The sequence below is a fragment of the Silene latifolia genome, chromosome 4, assembly GCF_048544455.1.
Source record: "Silene latifolia isolate original U9 population chromosome 4, ASM4854445v1, whole genome shotgun sequence".
Classification (NCBI taxonomy): Eukaryota; Viridiplantae; Streptophyta; class Magnoliopsida; order Caryophyllales; family Caryophyllaceae; genus Silene; species Silene latifolia.
The window spans coordinates 2,253,101-2,280,324 of record NC_133529.1 but is presented as its reverse complement, the minus strand read 5'-3'; the positions used below and the strand labels follow the sequence as shown (position 1 = coordinate 2,280,324).

General features: G+C 34.6%; 4 protein-coding genes across 6 annotated transcripts; 2 read left to right on the top strand and 2 right to left on the bottom strand.

Annotated features, from left to right (window-relative positions):
* The first annotated feature begins 4,288 nt into the window (after nucleotides 1-4,288).
* On the top strand, nucleotides 4,289-11,989 carry LOC141652524 (uncharacterized). The gene is made up of 17 exons (XM_074460043.1): nucleotides 4,289-4,668; nucleotides 5,765-5,867; nucleotides 6,136-6,205; nucleotides 6,337-6,375; nucleotides 6,476-6,593; nucleotides 6,672-6,729; nucleotides 7,510-7,574; nucleotides 7,749-7,755; nucleotides 7,866-7,926; nucleotides 8,159-8,218; nucleotides 8,314-8,333; nucleotides 8,441-8,506; nucleotides 9,205-9,372; nucleotides 9,817-10,074; nucleotides 10,384-10,596; nucleotides 11,024-11,295; nucleotides 11,616-11,989. Exons 1-17 carry the CDS (start codon nucleotides 4,571-4,573, stop codon nucleotides 11,755-11,757), a joined length of 1,818 nt encoding a protein of 605 aa, XP_074316144.1. The 5' UTR covers nucleotides 4,289-4,570; the 3' UTR covers nucleotides 11,758-11,989.
* A 388-nt stretch (nucleotides 11,990-12,377) lies between these two features.
* Nucleotides 12,378-13,316, bottom strand: LOC141653903 (protein ELC-like). Its single transcript, XM_074461770.1, has one exon. It carries the CDS (start codon nucleotides 13,314-13,316, stop codon nucleotides 12,378-12,380), a length of 939 nt encoding a protein of 312 aa, XP_074317871.1.
* A 1,346-nt stretch (nucleotides 13,317-14,662) lies between these two features.
* On the top strand, nucleotides 14,663-18,145 carry LOC141652523 (V-type proton ATPase subunit F). Of its 2 annotated transcripts, XM_074460041.1 has the most exons (5): nucleotides 14,663-14,769; nucleotides 14,929-14,998; nucleotides 15,936-16,017; nucleotides 16,837-16,919; nucleotides 17,706-18,145. In XM_074460041.1, exons 2-5 carry the CDS (start codon nucleotides 14,936-14,938, stop codon nucleotides 17,862-17,864), a joined length of 387 nt encoding a protein of 128 aa, XP_074316142.1. In that variant the 5' UTR covers nucleotides 14,663-14,769; nucleotides 14,929-14,935; the 3' UTR covers nucleotides 17,865-18,145. The 2 variants fall into 2 exon arrangements, with proteins under 2 accessions (XP_074316142.1, XP_074316143.1); XM_074460042.1 differs by lacking the exon at nucleotides 14,663-14,769 and having other exon boundaries at nucleotides 14,892-14,998.
* On the bottom strand, nucleotides 18,111-26,356 carry LOC141652522 (tryptophan synthase alpha chain-like). 2 transcript variants are annotated; one of them, XM_074460040.1, is made up of 9 exons: nucleotides 26,075-26,356; nucleotides 20,774-20,920; nucleotides 20,636-20,701; nucleotides 20,434-20,542; nucleotides 19,697-19,773; nucleotides 19,294-19,371; nucleotides 19,124-19,201; nucleotides 18,526-18,585; nucleotides 18,111-18,429 (listed from the first exon to the last, which is right to left on the bottom strand). In XM_074460040.1, exons 1-9 carry the CDS (start codon nucleotides 26,273-26,275, stop codon nucleotides 18,295-18,297), a joined length of 951 nt encoding a protein of 316 aa, XP_074316141.1. In that variant the 5' UTR covers nucleotides 26,276-26,356; the 3' UTR covers nucleotides 18,111-18,294. The 2 variants fall into 2 exon arrangements, with proteins under 2 accessions (XP_074316141.1, XP_074316140.1); XM_074460039.1 differs by lacking the exon at nucleotides 26,075-26,356 and adding an exon at nucleotides 22,099-22,525.
* Nucleotides 26,357-27,224: the final 868 nt, after the last annotated feature.

Sequence of the window (27,224 nt, the reverse complement as noted above, 5' to 3'; positions counted from 1 at the left end):
AGAGGGAGAAGACATGAAATTTGGGTACCAATGAAGAAGCTTATATAATATATATTACGAGACATACGTTGGGAAACTAAAAGAAGCATAAAGAGTTGGATAGTTTCTTTAATTTGTTAATTAATAGATTACTTTTTAAAATTCTATTAGTAATTAGTAGTAGTTATCTATAAACTTTAAAGGTGTTTAATGACAGAGGTGTAAAGAGTTTATTTGTTCATTACCTTTTAAAACTTTATTTTGTAATTTTGTAATAATTGTCCAAGACTTTAAAAATGATCACAACCCAACAAACGTGAGTATCAAAGGATGCCTAAGACTTTCTTTTGTAATGCACTTTGAGGTTGTTTCTAGGATGAGCTCTAGGATGCCATGTGGCATCAAGTTAGATGCTCAATGTCCTCTTTTTATATTCTTGTATAGATTATTAATCGTAATGTCAAATATCATTGAAATATCATGAATCAAATTAACATTTTATCTTCAAAAGATTTTATAAATTAGTAATGTCAATGATTTTTATAAAAAGAGTCGTCTAATTATCTAAATAAATTTTAAATAAAAAGAGTCGTCTAATTAATTAAATAAATTTTAAATAATTATCATGTATGAAATAGTGAAAAAACTAGTTTTAGGTCCAATCTTCGGTCCACTAAATTTTTATTTTTTTTCGGTCTTCGGTTCGGATTGGTTGGTTCGATCCGGTCTTAGACCGACGCTGATCCTTAAGGGTCACATGATTTTTCTTATGAGTCAATTTTGGATGTCGCAAATAAATTCAAGTAAACTCCGATGATAATAATTACGCGCTGTTGTAGGGTTATGCTCATGCATGACAAGTTCACTCTTTTACGGACATAATTAAACAATGGGAATTGATAAATACAACCCACTGGGTGGGTTGTATTTAATCATGTAATACCGTTCTATATCTATCTATATCTATATATATATATATTTATAAAAGAGGCTTTTTTCGAGCGATTCTAAGCTGTCCACATCATCAAAAATCAATTTAGGAAAGTATCATAAATAATATTTTTTGATATAAAAAATAAAGTAAATAATCTTTTAATTGTTATAATATATATTTCCTAAATTGTATGCAAGTGATTTTTCTAATTTTTATAAAAAGACTTTTTACATTTTATTTCTTTTGAATAAAAAAGTATCCTTACAAAATTATGAAAATAGTATAATTAGATTCGTGATAAAAAATGTTATCATTAGAATATAGATTTCATATTATTTGCACCTATTAAAGATACTATACTTCTTAGTATTTTATATGTTCCACATTGAATATATATAAATAATAAAATTGTCCCACATCAAAAGATTAGCATAGGGTGGAGTGATCATATGATTATAAAATCGTCTCCCAAGTATTGTCTTACAGAGTTCTTAAGAGTTTGTATTATTATCTTCACAATATGATATAAAAAATAAGGTGGAGAATGTTTTAATTATTATAGTAATACTTTCTATATTAAAATGGGTTATAATGTTTTAGTTATTCAAATTAATGGGAATGAGAATATAAAAATGAGTTAGATATGATTTCATTACAATTGGACCAACTTACTGAATATTAATCAAACAATTAAGCGGCCAACAGTTGAAGAAATCCAAGTATAGCAAATAGCTCATGGTTCAGCTACTATCTTAGCTCTAGGAACTGCTAACACACTCATAATAAAATGCTACAAAAACGTCTTTCTAAAAGACCCATAGGCCATAACGGTTTATGTAATCTTAATACCAAATTTATTTTTATTTTATTATCACGATTTTTTATTTGAGATGGAATTATCCGTCTTCAATCTTTTTTTGTTTAAATAAGTACTTAAATTAAAAGAGTTACAACAAAGTTCGTACATCAATTAAGGGAGAGTAGGAGGCCAGGCCTGACTCCCATGACCAAATCGCTATTAAATCAAGTTGGATGTCGAACTAGGTGCGAAAAAGATGATGTAGTTCTTAGTATGTTTTACGTCACACATTGAAAAATAATGTAGATGTGGTGAACATACTACGTATAAATAGTAGAAAAGGTGGGGTCATCCTATTATAAATAGTAGAATTACCCCACATCAAAAGATTAACATAAAGTGTGTTGATCCTATTATTATAAATAGTTGAATTGTCCCACATCGAAAGATTAATATAATGTGGGTGATCCTATAATTATAAATATGAGTTGTCCTTGGAGTTTAAATATCAACCCAAAATCCTTCGAGTCTCTTAAGTATTGTCTTAGATAGCTCTTATAAGAGTTTGTATTAATACCTCCACAATAGTGAAATTTATTTGTATTATACTTTTGATTTTGGTGGTTTCACAATTATAAATATAAGTATATATTATATATAGTTATATCATCTCCTTTTCTACTCAAATTTAGTAGTTTAGCAATAAGTTATTTATTTATTAATTTCTAAGCTGGATTTTTAAATAACGAACATACATTAGTAGTATACTTATTATATAAGAGACTTTAAAAGTAAAGTTACATAATGTTAATTTTTCATGTATTCAAGTTTTAACATTTTATCTAGAGAGTTCAACCCTTAAAAATTACTTATTACTTATAAGAAAAAAAATGTTAATTTTATACGTAAGAAAAACTTTGGACTTTAGATAAGATTAGTTTGTTAGCAATAAGATAAAATTGCACAAATGTTACCTATATACGTGCGAAAAACTTTAGATTGTAGATAATATTAGTTTGTTAGTATTTGTTCATTATTAATCGGATTGGATGTTGAACGTAAGAATATTAACATATAGTATTTGCTCATATTATTAAATATAATTCCTATTAATTATAATGAGTAGCAATTGACCGTATTTCAGGATTCGGGTTAGATGTCGAGCTAGATGGGAAAAAGATGGGTGTATTTCTTATTATGTTATTTGTCCCATATTGAAAAATAATGGAGGTGTTGTGAATATATTATGTATAAATAGTAGAATTGTCCCATATTGAAAGATTAGCATAAGGTATGTTGATCTTATGATTATAAATAGAGGTCATCCTTGAAACTTAGGAATCAACCCAAAATATTTTGAATCACTTAACTATTGTGAAAGAGAGCTTTTAAGAGTTTTTATTATTAACGATTAAAATTAAAAATTAACAAACTATTACTTTGTTGTCACTAAATTGTACGTTTGCTTATAGTGGCCAAAAACATAGATGATGATAGTAATAAGATGATCGTAGGAGTATATATTACATGTGCGTTGTGAAAGAAAGAACATAAAAATGAACTCTGTGTATCAGTAATTATTATTATTATTATTATCATCATCATTATCATTATTATTATTATTATTATGATTATGATTATGATTATGATTATGATTATGATTATGATTATGATTATGTAAGACGGTCTTATTAATTGAAGAAAAAAAAATTGAAATGACTAATTTAAAAGCATGACATGTGTACTTAAATTATCCATATTTGAAGGACGGGTACATTAAATATATACTCCCTCCGTCTCAGTCAATAGTTTATATTTGTTTTATTCCCCCTCACAAAATACAGCAAATGTAAATTATTCATTAATTTCACACCTGTCTATACATTGATCATAAGGGTTATCAAAACTCCCCAATTCCTTTACACTTACTATGATTAGTACTTAATATAAGGGATTGGGATATTTCATTTTTTTTAAAAAATATGTGACACCCGACTTTGAATTTCGAAACACCTATTCGATAATGTTCTATAATTTAGTTTTAAAATAACTAAGGTCATTAACCCGTACGAAGTACGAGCTTTCAAACTAGTTTGGCATTAATTTAGAAATTAGAGAGTAAATTACACATAAATTAATGCAATTAATGCATATATTAACTACTCCCTCATATTCTAAATAACTGTCCCATTTGTCATTTCCGTCTATTCACATAACTGTCTCATTTGCCATATTTGGACATGATTTTTACTTTCCTACCCTTAGCTCTTTTCTTTATTTACCACTCCAATCACCCATAACCATACTTTTCATTATTTAACTCATATATTCTTACCCCTATACAATAATTTTCATTATTTTAACTATATTCCTTAATTTTCGTGTCATTGTCCAAATGGGACACTTATTCGGAATAGGAGGGAGTATTTATTTTCTCTTTTAGTTACTTAAATAAACCCAGTATAAGTTATATTTATCATAACCCTTAAAGAATATACCCTTCCATTTCACCAAAATTTCAATTTTATTTCTCTATTCAAATCTCCCTTTTGAATCCGTCTAAAGTGAGACTAATCGCTCTTTCAAACGCAGAGCTTCCAAATTTCTGAGGTCGGGAAAATATGTCACTTTCTCCATTCCTCAAGGAAACCAACCTATTGCTGAAAAAAAGAATACTTGAACCGTCTAAAATTTAAACAAGAAGAAGATTAGAAGAGTTTACAAGGCAAAAGATTCCAAACTTATTACCAAGATTACAACTTTGTTAATTTGTGATAACCCATTTCAGGAATTGCAGCATTTTTGGGGATAAAACCAAGGAAAATGGAGCTGTTTTATTTGAATTAATCAATTAATCTATGAAAATGATGAAGATTACAAGCTGGGTATTGTTGATTTGGGTTTTTCTTTCAGTTTTAGCACATGGGTTTTCCTCAATTGATGATTTTCATCAAGCGTATGTCATAAAAATTCAATCTTTTATGTGATTATAATGTTTTCTTAGCACTTATCCGTCACGATCATTTGTTTACCTTTTATATTATTTGTGAGCTCTGTTTTAATTAAAGGTAAATAAATGGTTTGTATGTAGATTAATAAAGGGTAGAATTTGATTTGAGTGATATAGCATATTGGTAATGTTGAATCAAAGTTCTGACTTTTTGAATGATCAAAATGTCATTCAAGTTTTGTGCAAATTATATTTAATTTGTTTTGCATCTTGTACATTGTCAATTTGTGATTTTATATTTGTTTTAGCTTATAATGTAATCTTATACTGCTTCCGTCTCCATCATTTGTTTACCTTTGATTAAATTAGTTTAGCATATAGTGTAATCTTATACTCCCTTCGTCCCCGCCATTTGTTTATTGATTAAATTAACCTCGCAAAGAATAAATAAGGTAAACAAATGATTGGGTGACGGATGGAGTACATGTAGAGCTGCAAATCTTGGGTATGACACTAGTAAACGAATTAGGCAAGATATGAAGTTGCTTATGATGATATTTAGGCTAGAAGCTGGATTTTCTGAAATTGTCATTGTGTTGGAGGCTTTAAGCTCCATTGTAAATAATTTATGCTTCAGAAGATTGATGGTTAGAACTTAGAAGATATATTGGTAAAATATGAGGGTTGGGGTTATTCTTGTTGCTGCTGGAGAGGCTGAGTGGGTGGGTGTACTACACACGGATGATTGTGTCGTAAAACATGGAGTCGTGACTCTTGAGAGACTGTGCCTAATTACGTAATTAAAAGATCTTTGTCAACGGTTCTGCGTGAGCACATGTTTCTAGGCCTGCCATTGATGATTGTTTATCAATATAAGTGCTAGCTATGCCACCTTGTCGTGCTTGACTCAATTAGTTCACTCAGTTTTGTAATGGGTGCAGTGTTGGCAGTTGCAGTCTAATCTCTAATGTGGCCAATATTGCGTCAAAATACTGTAAATGCAATCACAATGATCTTCAAAATCGTTATAAAACAGTCGTGTTTCAGTGTTGCGGCATTGATTTATTACCCTGGGGTAATGCTATTTGTTTGTGTTGGACAGGTTTCCCATTGTAGAACCTGATCCTGATCATACAAGATTACAACTTTCCAGGGAAGGTTTAGAGGCAATAGAGAGAATAACATTACCAATTGCGGCTGTTGCTGTAAGCTGATACTTCTTCGTGGTTTTTATCATCCTACTAATTGGTTGAAAATGTTATTTGTTATCCACTTCATTTTCAATTTCTGCACGTAACTCAGATGATGGTATTACGATGTATATTGCTTTTTAACTTTCTTCAAATAACGCATTCGACTAAAACTTGAAAGATAATACTATATGTGCTTGAGTAACTAGACTTGCACATTTTTTTTGAGATCAAAACTAGACTTTCACATTTAAATTTAGTTTACTCTGGGTTATGTTGTCAGGTGATTGGACCTTATCGGTCTGGCAAATCTTTTCTGCTCAATCAACTCCTTTCACTTTCATGTGATGAAGGTGATGTACTTGTGTTATCACTCCTCACCCCTCTCTACTACTGCACAATGGAAGTCCCGTAGTAACGTAAAAATAAACATCATGCATGCACCCAATTATTCAAATCCACTTCTAAGGCAACTTTTTCACAGGTTTTGGTGTTGGGCACATGCGCGACACTAAAACAAAAGGTAAGCAATGATATTATTGACTTTTTTCTGTTCTATTCTGCCAAATGTCTGACTTGTTTGAATCTCGTTAAATATACCTAATTGTCATTTACATAACCAGGAATATGGGTCTGGGGAACACCAATAGAGGTGAAGGTTGATGGTGTTAAGACAGCCGTGCTCTATCTTGATACAGAAGGGTTTGAAAGCATCGGCAAGTCAAATGTCTATGATGACAGGTAATCCTTGACATTTGATGATTCTGAATATAGTTTGGGTTAAGAAATTTCTTCACAAGCTCGATGTACCTTTTGCAGGATTTTTGCATTGGCAACCGTCATGAGCTCTGTACTTATCTATAACTTGCCCGAGACGGTTTGTTTCTCTGCCTGTAGCACTCCTATCTCTTTGCTCTTTAATCCTGCATTTCTGCATATATTGCCTTTGTTCCTTTGTTCATGTTTATCGTTCATGATATGTTACTCTTACTCTTCTAATTACCTCTCGTACTTGTGTACACCCGACACTCGGACATGGGTCTGACACTTGAACTCATCAATTTAAGGGTGTGTTTGGATTGAGGGATTTGGAGGGAAAGTAAATGGAGGGAGTAGGGTATTTAAAATCCCTTGTTTGGATAGGGAATAGGGGTGGGGAGAAATGGAGGGGGAGGGATTTGGAGGGATCCATTTTCCCTCCTCCAAGGCAAATAAAAATCTCTCCACAAATAGAAAAGATTTGGAGGTCAATGGTATCCAAACAACCACACCCCATTCCCCCTCACCTTCCCTTCCCTCCCTTTCTCTTCCCTCCTTTCCTCTCCCCACCCATTCCCTCCATTTTTGCTATCCAAACGCACCCTAAGCGAAATATACCTATTTTCTTATAAAAATAGTCAAGCCGAACACTTTGGACATGCACCCTTGTCGGATGCTTCTAAACAAGCCTAAGTAACAATACCCTCCACTCCTCCAGTACCAAATTTAGCGCGTTATTTTGCATTGTAATGTTGTACCAAAGAATAGTGAGTGTTTGATTCCATGGAAATAAAACTTATCTTCGATAACTAAAGATTAAAGTTGGTACTCATATTATTCTTGCTCAATATGGTTGTTGCATTATGACGAGTAATGCTGTTGATATTGTTAATTTCAGGTGCGCGAGGCTGATATATCACGACTCTCATTTGCTGTTGAGCTAGCAGAAGAGTTTTATGGAAGGTGATAATCATGACTCTCACTTGCTGCGTTGCTTGCTATTAAGCAGGAATGCTTGTGGTGGAAAATTTCTTATGTCGATATTCTTTTTTATTCTATATCTGTTTGTATATTCTGGTTTTGAATGTAATTCTGACTCTTTTTCTTGTCTTGCACACTGATATGACTCACAAATAGAGTTAAGGTATGACCGTTGAATCCTCTGTGTTACATTTTTAAAGCTCATGATAATTACAGTATATGACTAGAGGTTTTCGTAGACACTGAAAATTAGCAGTATTTTTGTATTCTCAGGGACAAGATGTTGCTTTTAACCCAGCCAAGCTTCTATGGCTCATACAGCGAGATTTTCTACGTAAGTACTTTAAACATTTTCAGTATGAAATACTTATAGTAGTACTTTATTAGCTATCTGAAATGTTGCATACAGTGTAAATCAAGATTAACATTCTGGTAGCTGAGGTCTACTTATAGTTGTGCTTGCTAATGATTTATATGTTTATTTTAATGTTTATGTTAACATTCTTAAGGCTCCTTAATTTTGGAAATCTAAAGCTGTGAAACTGACAGAAATTGGTGCTTTACAGAAGGGAAATCCGTGCAAGAAATGGTAAATGAAGCTCTTAGACGTGTCCCCAATGAAAGTGGTTCGTTCCCTTCCAGTTAGTGATTATCAATCTGATTATTTAACTGCATAGCCAAAACTCTGACTACATATATTTCTGGTGGACCTGTATCTCAGATGACAGAGATCTCGAGCAGGTACCAATTTTCTCTTGGATGGTGGAGATGAATACATATGTGTATCAATACACCGTTTTGACTTTGGTATAGGTAAGTTCATAGGTGTTTATATCACTTTTTGTCAGGTCAACCAGATCCGGGAATCATTGGCTATGATGGGTGACAATAGCACAGCTTTCAGTTTGCCTCAGGTTGTCCTTGCGTTCCCCTGTACATTTATAACCTCCATATCAAGTCCGTCTTTTTGTAAATAATTGGTGGTAGTTGGGTGGGTCAGGGTGTTGAAACATTCACGTACATAGATGAATTGAGCCAAAGACTCGCACTTTTTTTTTTTTTGGATAATGACATAATAAGAAAAATGGCTCACTAAACTAGATGCGCTTCTTGTTATCGTGAAGTAGTGGTTTGATGCCATGTCCGATGCGATTTTCATTATGGCTCATCTGGATTATATTCTTGGTAAGACTGTTCCCCCCGGACATTTGTTCGAGTCCTTAAGACACCGGGGTAATGTTATTGCTTGTGTATGTTGGTAGGGGTGAGGTGGAGAGGTGGTGCTTTGCAATACCAATTGTAATCCCATAACTTCGATGTAGCTCTCTTTGTTTGGCTAGCCTTTTGAAACAAACAAGTGCGTTTGCTGACATCCCTTTACTCGAACAGCGAGATAGCTGATAGAATAATTTTATTCTTTAGTAATCCAGATCCACATTCAAGCTGTTTTCAGATGCTTCATTGATTTGTACGGAGCAACTTTTATAGGGGAAAAAGGCTTCAGAATCCTATAGACATGAAATTTTGTAATTTGTTGGAACACAACTAATATCTGTGGTGTTAGGTTTTCATGGATCACAATTAATATCCGCAGTGTGTGTTTTTTAAACAGCCGCATCTACAGCGAACAAAACTATGTGAGTTGAATGACACCGAACTTGACACAGGATACGTGAGAAAGAGGGATCAGTTGAAGGAAGTTGTTGCTTCTATAGTTCGGCCAAAGATTGTGCAGGGTAAAATGCTGAATGGGAAAGAGTTTGTTTCTTTTCTGGAGAAGGTAGCTTCTAGAACCATGTTGATTTAATGCTATACTCATTTGATCTGTAGAGTCTAATGATTGCTCGGCAGTCACATCGGACCTCATACTATGCTAAATGATTCATAGATCCTGTGTTAGACTCTCCGACACGGTGTCGTGTCTGAAACGTGTCGGAGTGTCGGACACGGCTATTTTGGGTGAATTTTCCTATTTTTGTGGTCTAAATTTTCCTATTTTGTGGTCTAAATACTTTTATTTGTCCTAAAGGTGGCAACACGGTATAAGAATTTATAACTCCAGCTTTTTTAACACCTTTAGGACAAATAAAAATATTTTTCCTTGCCCAAAAAGGAACAAAAATGTAGCGGATTGTATACGACTTATAAATTCTTATACCGTGTTGAATAAGGATGGTACATCTGAAGCGGAGGGAGTAACCAGTGTACTTTTGGGAATTTTCAGATAATTGAAGCTTTGAACAAAGGAGAAATACCATCGACTGGATCTCTTGTGGAGGTTTTCAATAAGAAAATTGTAGAGAGGTGTTTAAAATTATATAGTGAGAGAATTTCTGTGTTGAATTTGCCACTCTCTGAGGCGTCTTTACGTGGGGCTCATGAAGAATCAAGAGATGCTGCAATGAGAGCTTTTGAAGAACAACATTTTGGTCGTCAGCATGCTAAGAAATCTGTCGATCAATTGGATGAAGAAATTCAGAAGGTAAGTTTAGTTCTTGTATCATTTTCTTTGTAGTCTAAAGCATAGATCATGCCAGTTTGAACCAGAATAATTTCCCTACTACGATAGCAAACCTTCAACACATTTGTCAAACAATTACACCCTCGGCCTCGTTCATTTGTTATGTTTGCGCAAGTGAGGTAGTTTTTTCTTTATTTTTTTTTTTATTTTTATTTTTTTTTTATTTTTATAACGGGTGGGTTATTTGGACCGTGGTTGTAGTGTATAAAAAAACTTCTCGTGTATTGCAATTATTAGTTTGATGAAGAGAGATTGTTGCTTGTAATGTAGGTGCTGAATAATTTTATAATTTCAAATGAATATCAATCGTCAAAACTGTGTGAGACGCTATATACCACTTGTGAGGACAATATGGACCAACTTCAGGTGCTCAGACTTCCTTCTATGGCTAAGTTCGATGCTGGCTTCCTTCGGTGCAACGAAAGTTTTCAGCAACAGTGTGTGGGTCCTGCAAAAGCAAACTATGAGCATCGAATGTTAAAGGTCAGGTTTCATACTTTCTTTACCTTAGAATTCAATTACTCCTGCAATTTCTGTATTATTTCCCAGTTGTTTTGTAAATCATGGACAGGCCATGGTGGTTTTGCAATAAATGCGAGTGAAATGCTGGCATGGTAAATTGTGCGCGAAAGTAATTAGCGTGATCGACAAAAAAATATTCTTGACCTAATTCTATGGGTAATATAATAAGGGAAGGCATAATGCCACTACAAAATTACTAACGCCACTCGTTTTTGTGAGACGGTGAATAGTAACATTCTCTTAGATTTGCCTTGTATTGGTGTGGCATTAACAAAAAGGGTTGTGGCATTAATTAGTGTGGTTTCACAGCGAGGTGAGGCGATCTCGTACAAGAATGCGTGATATATATATGATTATAATGCTTGGACAATCTATTTCTCTCCTGCAGATGCTATTAAGGGCGCGCTCTGTATTTATAAAGGAATACAACAATAGGCTTTTTAACTGGTTGGTAGGATTTTCTCTGGTGATGGTGGTTGTGGGACGATTTATAATAAAGTTCTTTTTGATTGAGATCGGTGCATGGATTATGTTCATATTTTTGGAGACATATACACGGATGTTTTGGACAGCAGAATCTCTTTACTACAATCCCGCTTGGCATGTGATCGTTAGAACTTGGGAAACCGTGGTTTATAGTCCAATCCTCGACTTAGACAGGTAATTATTTAGACCCATTACTTCAATTTTATTCTTGAAACTTCATATTCAAAGTTCGATTATTATTGTGTTTGGTTTTCTGAAATCGTCTGAATTAGATGGAAGTATGTGACACGAGTTCATCATGTTTTCCACGGTCCAATTGCTCGACTGTTATTTCACGAAAATTCGTGAAATAACAGTCAAGCAATTTTTTAATTTTTTTTTCCTGACAAAAAAAAAATTTGCTCGACTGTTATTTCACGAAAAATCACGATTGACTCAGTTCTGCTTGTTTTGACTCTCCGTGTTATGTTATGTTATGTTATGTTATGATTCAGGTGGGCGATTCCGCTTTGCGTGGTTGCAGTAATATTCATACTGTACTGGCGGTTGTGCGGGAGGTCGAAATACGGGTCTCGGTGGCTATTACCATTGTACAACAGCCATAGAAATAGTTCAAATCGACAAAGAACAGAATAAAAAGACCATGATGCATATTATCAATTCTTGTATTTCTGTACATTTGTTGATTCAAAAGAAACGTTGATTCTTTTTTCAAATACCTAACTTTTTCGTCGATGGCTTTCCGGTTGCACCATCGACCCCATATACCATAGTCTCAGACCGGTTCAGATATCATTACCGGCAATCAGCCGATTTTCTTTGGTGTTTCTATTAACAGTAGTATACCACATATATCGCCATTTGTACGAATTATGGTTTACTATATGACTGATGACTAATTCTCTCCTCCCAATTTTTTTTCCTTTTTTTTTTGGTATTCCGTCTTTATTTTGTTTCGGTTTTTTTTTTTTCTTTTTTTTTGGATATTCCGTCTTTTTTTTTTTTTTCCGTAAACACCAGCGTGGTTGGATTGATTTCAATTATGTATTCAGGCTTCAGCTGTACAAATACACATGTATCAATCTAAAAAATATATTTTCTTTTCCTGAACTAAGACGAAAATCGACTCCGATAACTAAAATATTTCCGCCCTAAACGAATTTCCAGAAAAGTCGACAATTACCCATCTACAATAGGTGGATAGCTATTCAAATAGCCGGAGAGTTGCAACCAAAAAGTCGAGTCGACTATTGAGTTTAGGACAAAGACGCTTTCAACTTCACCAAGACGTCTCTGTACCGAAATTGTTCCCTAGCCGCAACTCGAATCCGTCTCATATACTCCGAAAAACACATCACACCTTCAACAAGTGCTTTATCTAAAGCATACATTACATCCTCCAATGCTTCATCTTCTGCTCTGCTTTCAAGTATCACATTCGACTTCACATCAATTCCTTCGACTGCATCATCGACTGTTAATGTCTCAACACGGTCCATTACTGCGCCCGTGTCTGTGGATACCCATTTCTCGAGTCTATCTTTATAATTCCTTAATTCTATCACCCTTTTCTCGAGTTCTTCTCGTTCAACCAAGAGACGACTAATTTCTCCATCGACTTGGCTAGCCTTTCGTCTTAGTTCGTCTTGGGCCGAATACCATTTCTCGATTTCATTTCTATTTCGAGTATTGATTGTAGCAAAGTCTTTACAAACCTTTGGGACGAGATCATCTAAGACGGTCATTTTAAGAATCGACGAGGGCATTGAAGGATGATCATGTACAAAAAGGCTAGCTAGGTTGTGTACTAATGTACATAGGCTACTATGTGGGTCCCAATTTAGGTGAGTTTCCGCAATTACACCTGATTTATCGATAAAGGGGTGATTCTCATGAACTGGGCAGTCGGGATTTAACCCTACATAAACCATAGGAGCCATAACAGGGTAATTCTCATGTAACCAAATAACAAGAGGTACGTCAGTTAAGATTTTCGACACGGGAATAAGTCCACTAACCTTTAAGAGTTCCGTAAAGGCACCATCGACGTGAAAAAACGTGTCGTTAGACGGTTTAAATGCCGGAAAATCATGGATTAAATGAAGAATATGGTTTCTTATTAGCGATTTTTGTGTAGGATCTTTGTATGAGAGTATAGACGGGTCCGAAAATAGTTTTGTATCAACAAACTCCATTGGAGATTTTGTCATGATAGGGTACAAAGAGGTATACGAATTTTTCTAACGCGTGCCCTAAATCGTTTTCAAATGGTTTCTCTGTTACTTGGTAAGTTATATATATAAGGGTATATACGAAGTAAACGGAGTAGATATAGGAGTATAAGGTGAAAGAAGAGTTTGAGTTGGAGTTGGAGTTGGAAAGGGTAAATTTGTTTGTTAGTTGCTTGGAAGTTCTATAACAATATCTAGGGAGTTTCCTAATTGAAATGTAAAATTAAATTTAGTAATCTTTGCTTATTTAAATATAAAATAAAATTGACCATTTGTATGTTGATTGTGGCTTAAGAACTAAGTAAAAGAAGGTTTGTTTTAGTCAAAGTAAAATGAATTTTACAAGTGATTTATAAATGATTGACCGATTCTGGATGGTTGGATCCTACGATTTTATCATGGCTGTAGAATTTTACGACTACGATCTTATGATCCTATGATCAGATTTATATAGTGACATCGTAAAACATAAATTTTGTGTAAGTTGTAGAAACATGTTCATACAATGATACAATCAATTATCAATATTTTATGAATAAATATTAATAAATAAGTCTTTTGTTCTTTAATTATATTTTTTTACCATATAAATAACTCTATTTAGTGAGTTTGTAGAATCTTACGATTCTACGATCCGATTCTGCCGATTCGATCCACCTTTCCCATCGATCCAAAATAGAATCTTGATCCTAACAACATTGTCGTGATCATGATACGCGTACAATTTTTCACTTTTAAACATTATCGTACCATTATTAAATTTTTTTTTTACTATGTATATTGTATCATGATTTAAAAAATAAATTTGTAGAATACTTTGTGACTCTTTTATTTATTTACTTCAAAGTATCATGATTACATTTTTTTTATAATTTCAAAACCAAAAGAATTATTTTACAACTTGTTTTTTTTCATCTATTTAGGATTTTAGGTTTATTTAGTTAAAAAAAAATCAAATAAGAAAGCGTCAAGTTTTAAATGTGTCTAAGAAATTATGCATGTCTTTTATTTATTCCTCAATTTAGGAGACATAAGTCATTTTAGGTTCTGTCATTTTCAGTCTGTTATTAATTAATGAGTTTTTATCAACTTCTTTATGGACAATGGGTTGGTTTGGAATAGAAAACATTTCGGCGAGTAATATTGTGCGGTTAATTCAGGTTACCGGGTTACAAAGGTTCCTCCCTTGAGTCGGGTCAATTTTACCTGATCCGAGTCAAATAATTATCTTTAATACGAGTATATTAATATAATACGGAGCAAGTATTTTTGATCGAAATCGAAAGATAAATAAATGATTGAGACGGAAAACGACGCACTTTCAAATAGATCAATCATCAATCCAGTGAATTTGATTCGACCAGCAACGTGAGCACCTCTTCCACAACTCCACAACCTCATTACACTCGATCTTCAGGTTTTTCTCTATCCTTCTTCAATTCAATCGCGAAATTCAATTTCTGATTTGCGTAATTTGATTCGATCTTCGCACTTTAACTTTCCGTTCATCTTCGATCTTCACTCTTGTGATTTGAATTTATATTCTGATTTTGACTTTTTTTTGTTCAGTTTTTAGTTTGATTATGGCGAACAAACCTCAAATTCCGCAGAAAAATTCAGCGATTATTGCTGTTATTGCTGATGAGGTAAGATATTATTGTTTTTTGTTCTTTAATTTTGTTGAATTGATTGAATTCCATCATAAATTTGATTTTGTTTGGTTAATTCGGATATGTGCAGTTCTTTTTAAGTGATATGGTGATGTTGAGCTAGGTTTGATTAATTTGATTAATTCGTCGTGGTTTTAGAACTGAAAGATCTATAATTCGAGGTTGATTTTTTAGTCATCAGTGGCGGAGCGAGGATTTGTAGTTGTGGGGCGTAAATTTCAGGAGGGACGAAGTAGTAATAAAAAAAGATACTCCCTCCGTCTCATTCATTTGTTTACCTTTATTTATTCTTTGTGAAGGGTATTTTAATCGAAGGTAAACAAATGATTTGGAAAGAGGGAGTAAAATAGAAAAGTTTGTCAATATTTAGGTGGTGATCGCCTCTGCTAGCGCCCCTTAGTTTTGTTCCGCCAGTTTTAGACTGTTAGTCGTCATTGTAGCAGATTGGAATTGCGAGTTTGTCAACTTATGATAGAATTTATGGATAATATCTCAAACAAACCATATGATCTTTGAGTAATTGGAATGCTCCATGCTGTTAATATGTCGGCTTGGATGATAAGAGTACGGGAAGCTTTATCTACTTCAACATTATTTTCGGATTTTCGAAGCATGATAAGCCTGTGTACTAGTATTTGTGTGTAAAAGTTGGGAGGTTTTGAACCCCAAACTTGTATTTTTATTCCAAATTCAAGTTCTTTGTCTGGCATCCAAATTCTATGTTAGTAACAAATCGTGAGGGCTGCTTTTGAATCTATTGTTGGCAACAGCTGAGAGGGTTATAAATACGGAGTAGTTGTTAGTTTGTCACTGCCTTACGTGTCTGTCTTTTAGGAATGTATTACTAACGGGTTTCGTTGATTGACTAGTATTCGGAATTGTCTTGGACTTATCGTGATATCCTTTGTTTTAGGATACCGTGACTGGGTTTTTGCTTGCTGGAGTTGGAAATGTTGATATACGCAGGAAGACAAATTACTTGATTGTGGACAATAGTAAGTCACTGAGTTCTTCTAGCTTTACTGTTTTACTCATTATGGTTTAACATGATCGGAAAAAAAGCCAAGCTCCCTCCTGGGAAAGGCCAAAGACGTGCACTGAATTTACCGTAAGTGGGGGTGGGGGTGGAAGCCTTGAATCAAGGTTTCGTCCTCTTGAGCCTTATTTTGCTCAAGAATGAAACTTTCTTATTGTGGGTTGTTGAAACTTGAAAGCTCTAAAGGTTTGTGAGTTTCCACCTCCAACATAAGTTGTGGCCCTGCCTAAGTATCGGACCATCTTACTGAAGATTTTGCTTTGTTTGTTTGATTTTCGTCAAGGAGTTTCAAGTTACTATCAATGGTTTAACTTAGGCATAGAACTGTATCCGTTGCTTCTTCATTAGAAATGACAAGAATAAAAATTGTATGTTCTTTTATGCTGAATGCCAATGCATAACTGAAATAACATATTTCTTGTTTTCATGGTGATTTATGCTGAATGCCAATGCATACAACAACAACAACAACCTCAGAGCCTTAATCCCAAAATGATTTGGGGTCGGCTGAACTGAAATAATTTCAGCTAATAGCTCCATCATTGTAGTTGCCGTTTTTGTTGTCTCTAGCCACGTTGTATATGGAGTTCAGTTCTGTATGGCGAAGGCAATCAATTAAACTGACACTCTCTCTACCCCCAGCCATTGTTACGAACTTTTAGGAAACCCCCATTCCTCATGCAGCCTATTCACAGTCACACACACAAATACACTCTCTTAGTGTGTATATTAGTATACCTGTGTGTGCATGCCTCACTAACAATTTTCTTCTGCTCAGAAACAACTGTAAAACAAATTGAAGAAGCATTCAAGGAGTTCACAACAAGAGAAGATATCGCAATTGTGTTGATCAGCCAATTTGTAAGTGCTATACGTATATTATAGTACTACTGCTATTAGATTCTCAAATTGGGTCACTTTTACTCTAAATTGCTAACAAATATTAACAGCCAATTCTTGTCATGTCCTTTTATTCACAATGTGACGAGGGTCCTTTTCTTGTAATGGAATACTTATAATGCAACAGAGAAATGTCGTAACTGAAAAAAAAAAGTTGTTAACTGAAACACCAAACTAAGTTTTTCTTGTTTAGTTATGTGGAGAAATGGTGAGAAAGCAGGGAAGAGTGAGAGGGGAATTTTAGCATCCTCGGGTTTTAAAACGGAATACTCTCAGCAATTGGTCTCCCTTGTGACGGGTTACCATTTGTGGCGGATATTTTGTGAGTTAAAATGGTAACAAAATGGGTTAGTGGAGAAAGGGGACCACATGAATAGTGTTGCAGAGAGAGAAAAAGTGGGTACTTTGTGAGGTAAAATGGTATCCGTCACTCAAGAGTGACGGATATGTGCCGTCACAAACAAGAATTTGTGTACTCTCAGAAAGAATTAGATTTTCTATCCGTATTTCCTATAAAAATAATTTCTCCCAAATCAAACATGGCCATAGTGAGATTGTACTACCTTTTCGATTGTTAACCAGTAATGTTATGGTTGTGTTCTCTTCCACTTTCATCATGTTACAGATTAAAGGAGAATCGTGTTGCCGTTAGATTGCTTGTTTCCCTTTGTTTTGTCGCATCTATTGCGACTGTATTATGTGTTTCCCAGTTTACAAGTATGTTTATGCCCCATTGCCATTTTGCAGGTTGCAAATATGATTAGATTTTTGGTTGATAGCTACAACAAACCAATTCCAGCGATCCTAGAGATTCCGTCAAAGGACCATCCCTATGATCCTACTCATGATTCAGTTCTTTCTCGTGTCAAATACCTTTTCTCTTCGGAATCATCATCCAGCAGATAGACGTGCTATCTTAAAGTCCTATTCTTTCAAAGCGAAATCAAATCTTCGATATTTTGAGATCTCCGATGTTATTTCTATGTTCACTGAATAATATGTAACCAAGTTTATCAAACTTGTTTTTCAACATTAGACGAGCTTTTCGTTTTGTGAAGCAAAAGCAGAATTCGTCAACAGTAATTATTGTGTTTATTTATTTACCTTGTGAATTAAGTTGTTTTTCCTCATAAAGGTATTAAGAAATACAAATTGCGAGAAATCGCTTATTGCATGTGTTTTATTGCATCTTGAATCTTAATTTATGAAATTGACAAATTGTTCATGTAAAACAATCTCATGAGGTCTATCAGCTTACATCGACAAAACTATGCCGTAACTCGAATACAACAATCACATTTCATGTGGTTGCAAGAAAATATTCTATGTTGGTAATCTAGAGGAGGGCGGCTTTAAGAGACTTGGTGAATTTCTCGAGTTCCTTCAAACCTTCTTCGGGTGAATTGGCTTCAGCCAATATCTTCACGATGGCACTTCCCACAATCACTCCGTCAGCACCCCATCCAGCCACCTATAGGTCCATTCAAGATAACAGCCACTTCAGAAAATTCTCGGTGGGCGTAAACTGAATTGGCAATTCCTAAGTTAATGTAATCGTGCAAATTACCTGTTTCACGTGCTCGGGTTTCGAGATGCCAAATCCAACAGCTACAGGTTTATCGGTGGCCTGATTTTAAGCAAAGAAAAAGATAAGGCGACGTCTTTAGACTGTAATTACCATCAGTCTTACGAAAATTCAAGTATCATACGAAGAAATAGCAGTTAATATATTTGCCAAATATTGACATTGTTTAACCACAAAAGTCAAATGAGATACGAGCTATGTTACTCAGACTCGCCTACTCGTATCCGACAAAATACGTATCGAAGTATCTGATATGGCTATTTTGTGCGAAATTTTCACTATTTTGGTCTAAAATGAAGTATCAAAGTGTCGTATCGTATCCGACGAAATACGTATCGGATACGGAATACGACAATTAAGTGAAGTATCGGAATAACATAGGATACGAGTAATATCAGTGAGATAGGAGTACAAAAGCATAAAAATACATCTGGCTCTTCACTAACATGACGTCCCTAGGCATTACTTACGCGATCATTACTATAAAAAGCACATCCATTCTTTGCCAAAAGGACATAGATGAAGTTGCGGCATAATATGATGACATGAAGAATATACTCGACAAAAATAATATGAGTACCTCTTTTATATCGGAAAGAAGTTGTTGAACTCGGCTACTAACATCCGCACGTGCGCCTGTAACTCCAACCGAACTCACCTGATCATCATCAATAGCTTATCAGCATAACAAGTAACACGTTCACGAAAGCAAGAACATATCTCGAAGATGCAACCAAGTATTAAACTTACAAGGTAGACAAAGCCTTCTGAAACTTCAACAATTGATTTCATTCTATCCCGGGGAGTTGTTGGTGTTGTCAAGAGTACCTTAACCACATAATATAATAAGCCAGATGACTTTAGATCGAGAAAAGTTCAGAAGACAGAAGATCGTCAAAAATATGCCCCAAAACAATACTCTGGCTACTTTGCTTCTCCGACTTTAGCAAAAAGTGAAAAGAAACAAAGACCGAAGGGAGGTAGTAAGGAATAACGGGTCCATCTGCCAATGGTTCGGAGGAAGAGGTTGGGTAGAACAATCAACAATACACCTTACAGTTTCTAGTTTGCTAAAGTTGTTTTACCAACTCCCAATTTTATTTTATTTTGAAAAGCAGTGTAGCAAAAAGAGTGTTTAAACGGAGAAGCCTACCAGTTCAATCCCATTCTTAAGAGCCTCCTTTCTTAGGGATTCTGTCTCCTCGAGAGGAACATCAGGGACAACTAATCCTGAAGGATGTACATACAAGAGAAGAACATAAGTCACCTGAAAATACGAGGTTTGGACAAATGACTAAAACCAATACCCACTTTTATAGAAATTTAACTGTGCATGACTAAATTTATTTACATTTCATTAGAACATAAATTGACTACATAAAATGGTCGCCATTAAAGAAATAGTCTCAAAGACGAGTTCATAATTCAGATACGTTCAGGATTACTGAAAAATAAGGACACTATCGAAATGGAGATGAGTCCAGAAAACAAAGTTCTGGCCTTCTGGAGTATTTAAGTGGCGACGAGGAGGTAGAGGTGATATAGTCTATCAAGCAATGTAGGCCGAACAGGTAAGTTCAAAACTATTGCCTGCATTTGGCATTGTAAAAGTAGAACTATGTTTCAAATTAGCATGCTTCAGAAGTTGTAAAATTTTGATTAAGTCGTTACTTGACTTAGGTGGCTTAAAGGGTGTCAACTTTGACCACTTTATTATCAGAAGTTTATTATAAATTCTTAGAAAATATTAGTATTAGTCAAACTGTCAAAGTAAGCAATGTCTGACTGTCAAAGTGAAATAGGGCTATTAAAACCGAAGTCAAATACGGACACTACAAACGGGACGGACGCAAAGGGTCAGCAATATTATACTCATAAGTCATAACATACCATGAACACCAATATCTTTTATAGTGCACATGAAATTTCCAACTCCACGCTTGAGTATCGGATTATAATAGGTAAACAATGCAAGCGGACATGAAAGTTGTGGCACAACCTGTTTAGGGGCGAGAGAAAAATCAGACATTCAAAACGACAATGTAATGCAAAATTACAAAAGGACAAGTCTTAAAGCGAGAAAGAAACTTACATCTCTAAGCATGGAAATAATAGCATCATAGTTTGTTCCTCGAGCCAAAGCTCGTGTGGCAGCAGCCTAAAAGATAAACCTAAGGTTTAAAAACTATATAATGTTGATAAAACAAATCATGTAAGGTAACTAAAATACCTGAATAACGGGACCATCTGCCAGTGGATCGGAGTATGGTACACCTAGTTCAATGATATCGCAACCACAAGCGTCAAGCACTTTCAATGCTTCTGCAGTGGTTGACAAATCAGGATCCCCAGCTGTGATGTATGGGATAAGAGCAACCTTCACAAGAAAATGCAAATAAATCAGGAATGAAAAGATCTGGCGTAAAACACATACAGTCTAAATGCCTTTGTATTACATCCATGTAAACAATAGAAGATAATTAGGGATTACAATATATGTCTCAAATTGTCCAGCATGATCGTGAAAAACGAATATAAACAATAATATGGCGATGACCTTTCTGAGATCAACTCATTAAGACTACTACTTTTAAGCTCGTCTTTCCTAGCTCCATTGCTTCCTCTTCCTATATCTCCGGCTCTACAACACATTGAAACTGTTTCACGGCGTCTGGATATCTACCTCAAGCATAAAGCACAATCTTTTCCCCCTTTCAATCTTTGCCATAATCTAGTAGAAATTTTCTTAGGATAATATAACCACAACTAAAAGATAGGCTACTCTTCCATGGGACCGTTGCATGAATACAACGGTTTATAATACCACATGAAATTTACCGTATTATGCATACAACAGTCTCATATAATGAGTCAATCCACTATGATCATCTATCCAAAGTCCAAACACTATCCTTTTCTTTAATAAACTCATCATCTCCAATAGACCAACACTTCAAACAATTCATCAACTTTATCAGCTAAACTTGACATTTATTCTCATGCATCATTTACATCAGCAGAAGCCAAAGCTTCAATTTCACCCATTATCAAAAATTATACTCACTCGTCTCAATCATTTATTTACCTTTGATTAAAATACCTCTAGCGGAAAATAAAAACAAATGACTGAGACACATCAATAGAAGTCAAAGCTTCAATTTCACACATGAAAAAAACTCGATCATTTGTTTGCCTTTTACTAAAATACATCTCACGGATAATAAAAAAAGATAAACAAATGATTGAGACGGAGTCACATCACATTCAACTTCTAACATAACACATATCACATCAAATTGAAATACACATTTTGCCAAACAAGTATAAACCCACTTCGCAAATCAATTAATTATTTACCTTTGATTAAAATACCGCTCACAGACAATAAACGATAAAAAAAAGTAAACAAATAATCGAGACGGAACACCTTACCCATTTCAACAATTTGCAAAACTAAAAACAACCCAATTCAAATTTACACCAACAAAACAAAACCCATTTCTCAAAAACTACAAATTCAACAAAAAAAATCGAAACGCGTTTCGTGAATCTAACCTTTTTCTGCTGTTTCAATCTGCTGAACGTTTCAGAAAGACCAACAGTGGGTTGTGCAGTAGTAAGAGCCGCCATTGTTGTGAAAGGTTTTCTTATAGAAACGTTGGTAAATTTGCGAGAAGGTGAAGAAATTGGAAGAAGAAACGAGGTTTCGAAACGGTTTTGTTGAAGAAATGAGGTAGTCTTGAAGGCAGCTGCCATAGTAGAGTATTATACGACTGAATAATTTGGGAATTGGATTCGGTATTTGAAGAGATGGGTTTGTAATTTTGTTTGTGTGTTTATATATTGGATTATTATTGGGTATTGTATTTGACCCAAAATAATGTATATTTAGTAGAAAATTAATGATATTTGATACCAAAATTGTTAGGAAATTCAAGGCTATCGTCTATGACTAGGACCAAATCAGTCAAAATAGGTTGGTGGGTTGTTGAGGAGGTGTAGGGGAGGTTTTGTATGGGACGGTTGTATGTAAATTAGGTTGTTGATTCGTTTAGGGTTATAGACGGTTTATTTATGAATATGTAACGGAAGATGTTATATATACTTCCTCTTATTCATTATATTCTTCCCCTTTCCTTTTTGCACAAGGAATAAGAAACCGATTTTGGACCACACTACCCCACATATAATTTAATTTGGACCACACAAATCAACCCAAAAAAAGAAATAGGGAAGAAAACCCGAATAATCCGAATAAGGAAATAGGGAAGAAAATGGTGAATAGGAGGCCAGGAGGGAGTATAAAAGAAGGTTTTTTCAAAGCATGTGTAGTCTCCATGTTTTTTAAAACACCTATATATATAAAGATATGAATTCAATAAAAAAAAATAATGCAAAAGATATATATTAAATATTAAAGTAGTTTTAAAGAACTACGTATTTATCTACAACAATTGACAAAAGCTATCTCTATAGCTCTTTGCATTGGAATTTGTTTAGAACTAAAAAAACCATTTAGAAAGCTGATGGCCAAGCGGCTATATATAGTTAGGGCTTGTTTGGTTGCCCATAGGAAGATGAAGTTCTCAGGAAATAAAATTCACATGATTTTTCAATTCACGTGAATGAAAAAATGTTGTTTGGTTGGGATATGGGAACTCAATTCATGTGGGAAGTCCCACTTACCTAGGGGGGCTAGGCAAGTGACTTCCTACATCAATACTATATATTAATTCCAAAACCAAGGGATTTCAATGTAATTAAATAAATCTATACAAATTAGTTATACTATATAGTTTTTAATCATGGCAATGTGTGATGGACCCGACAAAGGGACTTCAATGTAAATATTATATAGTTTTTGTTGAAGTATAAATTTAAAGAACATTATAATATGATGATTTTTCTTAAAATAACATGCCTCACTTGTGGTATTAATTAGTATAAAGATGTTAATTATTTAACATACACAAATATAATATAATATAATATAATATAATATAATATAATATTTTATATTTTGGAAACTATTAAAAGGTAAATAAATCAATCTAGATTTCCAAAAAATATAATATTTCATTAGATTTGTAATTTAATTACTAAATAATAATGATTGCTCCTAAATAATATCATAATCTAATGTTTCAGATTTATTTCGATTTTAAGAAAATATTAATTAATTTAAATATATGAGTTTGACAAAATTAACGGGTTAACTGTAAAAATAGCAGAAGTAGTTAAACAAACAACAGTAACTGAGGAAGTAGTGGAGATAATAGTATTAACAGGGGATGTAGTGAAAGTAATAATATTGACGGCGGGAGTTGTGAATGTGTCACATAATTTGTTGATTAATTTTACATCTCATCATAATTTCAAGATATAAATTGTAAATGTATGTGTTAATCAAATTTAGCGAAACAGATTTCACAGAAAATAAAATTTAAATGGTAAATAAAGATAACCCGGGCGTAGCCGGGTGTGATGATCCGCACACTTGAACCCTTAGTTTTATTTATGCTTATGTAATTTTATTTCCCTTGTACTTTTTTAGTAAGTAAGTTCTTAGTTTAGCTTAGTTGTAGAATAGCTTTTATTTCCATAAATGGGTATATCGCTATTCAACTAAACTCAGAAAATCAATGTTTCCTCGCTACTGGGATGTAAATATCAAATTTCCTCTTTGGGAGTACTAGTCAATCAAACATCTGCTTCCCACCAAGTTGCCTTCTTATTGCTTGTTGTTGCTTTCTTGTGAATGACTCTTGCCTTCACCTTCTAACAAGCCCGTGTGTGTCGATCGAGACTAGGATTTCGACACCCACAACCCGAGACCGATTACGAGTGCCTAGTGCTTGACAAACACTAGTGCCTAACGCTCTCGCTTTCATTCTTGTCAAAGCGTTTAGACAAGGTGCGCGTCACGCCCGACTCAAAGTTTCGACCGTGACATTTGGTATCGAGCCCTGTCTTCTTGACGGGTCGTCAGATATGATGGCAACAAAGGCGGTAGAACCGAGTGGGACTAAAAGTGATACTAAGGCCAAACTGGCGGCTTTAGAGAAATTGATGGACGAGAAAATTCCATCCTTGGAGGCACTCATTGTGAGTTTGGGGAACACTCACCATGTAGTTGAGGAGACGGTAAAGGGGCATGCTGCCCACTTCGAGGCCGTAGACGAGTCCATAGAGGGGCATGAGAGCCGCCTTGTGGCCGTCGAAGAGGCGATTCCGAAAGAGTATAACTCGGATATGGGTTATCTCTATGATAAAGTCGAGCAACTCGAGAACATGTGCAATACCTTGATGAAAATGGCCGCGGACGGGAGTTTTGGTGGAACTCCTAAGGTGAAGCCGCCTACACCCCTCAAGTATAGTGGGGCGAGAGATTCGAAAGAAGTCGATAACTTCATCTTCGACATGGAACAATACTTCCGAGTGAGTGCGCTCGATGAAGGTCTAAAGGTCAGTACCGCGAGTATGTACCTAACGGACGACGCTAAACAATGGTGGCGCTCGAAGCATGCCGAGATCGAGGCAGGGACCATTAGACTACTACTTTAAGCTCGTCTTTAATAGCTCTATTGCTTCCTCTTCCTATTTCTCCGGCTCTACAACACATTGAAACTGTCTCATGGCATCTGGATATCTACCTCAAGCATAAAACACAATCTTTTCCCCCCTCTCAATCTTTGCAATAATCTAGTAGAAACTTAATATAACCACAACTAAAGGATAGGCTACTCTTCCATGGGACCGTTGCATGAATACAACGGTTTATAATACCACATGAAATTTAGCGTATTATGCATACAACAGTCTCATATACGAATTAATGAGTCAACCCATCTATCCAAACATTATCCTTTTCTTTAATAAACCCATCATCTCCAACAGACCAACACTCCAAACAATTTATCAACATTATCACCTAAGCTTAACATTTATTCTCATGCATCATTCACATCAGCAGAAGCCAAAGCTTCAATTTCACCCATTAACCAAAAAATATACTCCCTCGTCTCAATCATTTATTTACCTTTGATTAAAATACCCCTCGCAGAAAATTAAAACAAATGATTGAGACACATGAATAGAAGTCAAAGCTTCAATTTCACACATGGAAAAAACTATGCATCTCAGTCATTTGTTTGCCTTTTATTAAAATATCCCACGGATAATAAAAAAAGATAAACAAATGATTGAGACGGAGTCACATCACATTCAACTTCTAACCTGACACACATCACATCACATTGAAATTCACATTTTGCCAAACAAGTATAAACCCACTTCTCAAATCAATTAATTATTTACCTTTGATTAAAATACCGGTCACAAACAATAAACATAAACAATATAAGAAGGTAAACAAATAATCGAGACGGAACACCTTACCCATTTCAAAAACTACCAACAATTTGCAAAACTAAAGACAACCCAATTCAAATTTACACCAACAAAACAAAACCCATTTCTCAAAAACTACAAATTCAACAAAAAAAATCGAAACGCGTTTCGTGAATCTAACCTTTTTCTGCTGTTTCAATCTGCTGAACGTTTCAGAAAGACCAACAGTGGGTTGTGCAGTAGTAAGAGCCGCCATTGTTGTGAAAGGTTTTCTTATAGAAACGTTGGAAAATTTGCGAGAAGGTGAAGAAATTGGAAGAAGAAACGAGGTTTCGAAACGGTTTTGTTGAAGAAATGAGGTAGACTTGAAGGCAGCTGCCATAGTAGAGTATTATACGACTGAATAATTTGGGAATTGGATTCGGTATTTGAAGAGATGGGTTTGTAATTTTGTATGTGTGTTTATATATTGGATTATTATTGGGTATTGTATTTGACTCAAAATAATGTAAATTTAGTAGAAAATTAATGATATTTGATACCAAAATTGTTAGGAAATTCAAGGCTATCGTCTATGACTAGGACCAAATCAGTCAAAATAGGTTGGTGGGTTGTTGAGGAGGTGTAGGGGAGGTTTTGTATGAGACGGTTGTATGTAAATTAGGTTGTTGATTCGTTTAGGGTTATAGACGGTTTATTTATGAATATGTAACGGAAGATGTTATATATACTCCCTTATATTCATTATATTCTTCCCTTTCCTTTTTGCACAAGGAATAAGAAACCGATTTTGGACCACACAAAACACACTACCCTACATATAATTTAATTTGGACCACACAAATCAACCCAAAAAAGTAAATAGGGAAATAGGGAAGAAAACCCGAGTAATCCGAATAAGGAAATAGGGAAGAAAATGGTGAATAGGAGGGAGTATAAAAGAAGGTTTTTTCAAAGCATGTGTAGTCTCCATGTTTTTTAAAACACCTATATATAAAGATATGAATTCAATAAAAAAAATAATGCAAAAGATATATATTAAATATTAAAGTAGTTTTAAAGAACTACGTATTTATCTACAACAATTGACAAAAGCTATCTCTATATCTCTTTGCATTGGAATTTGTTTAGAACTAAAAAAATCATTTAGAAAGCTAATGGCCAAGCGGCTATATATAGTTAGGGCTTGTTTGGTTGCCCATAGGAAGATGAAGTTCCCAGGAAATAAAATTCACATGATTTTTCAATTCACGTGAATGAAAAAATGTTGTTTGGGTGGGATATGGGAACTCAATTCATGTGGGAAGTCTCACTTAACTAGGGGAGTTAGG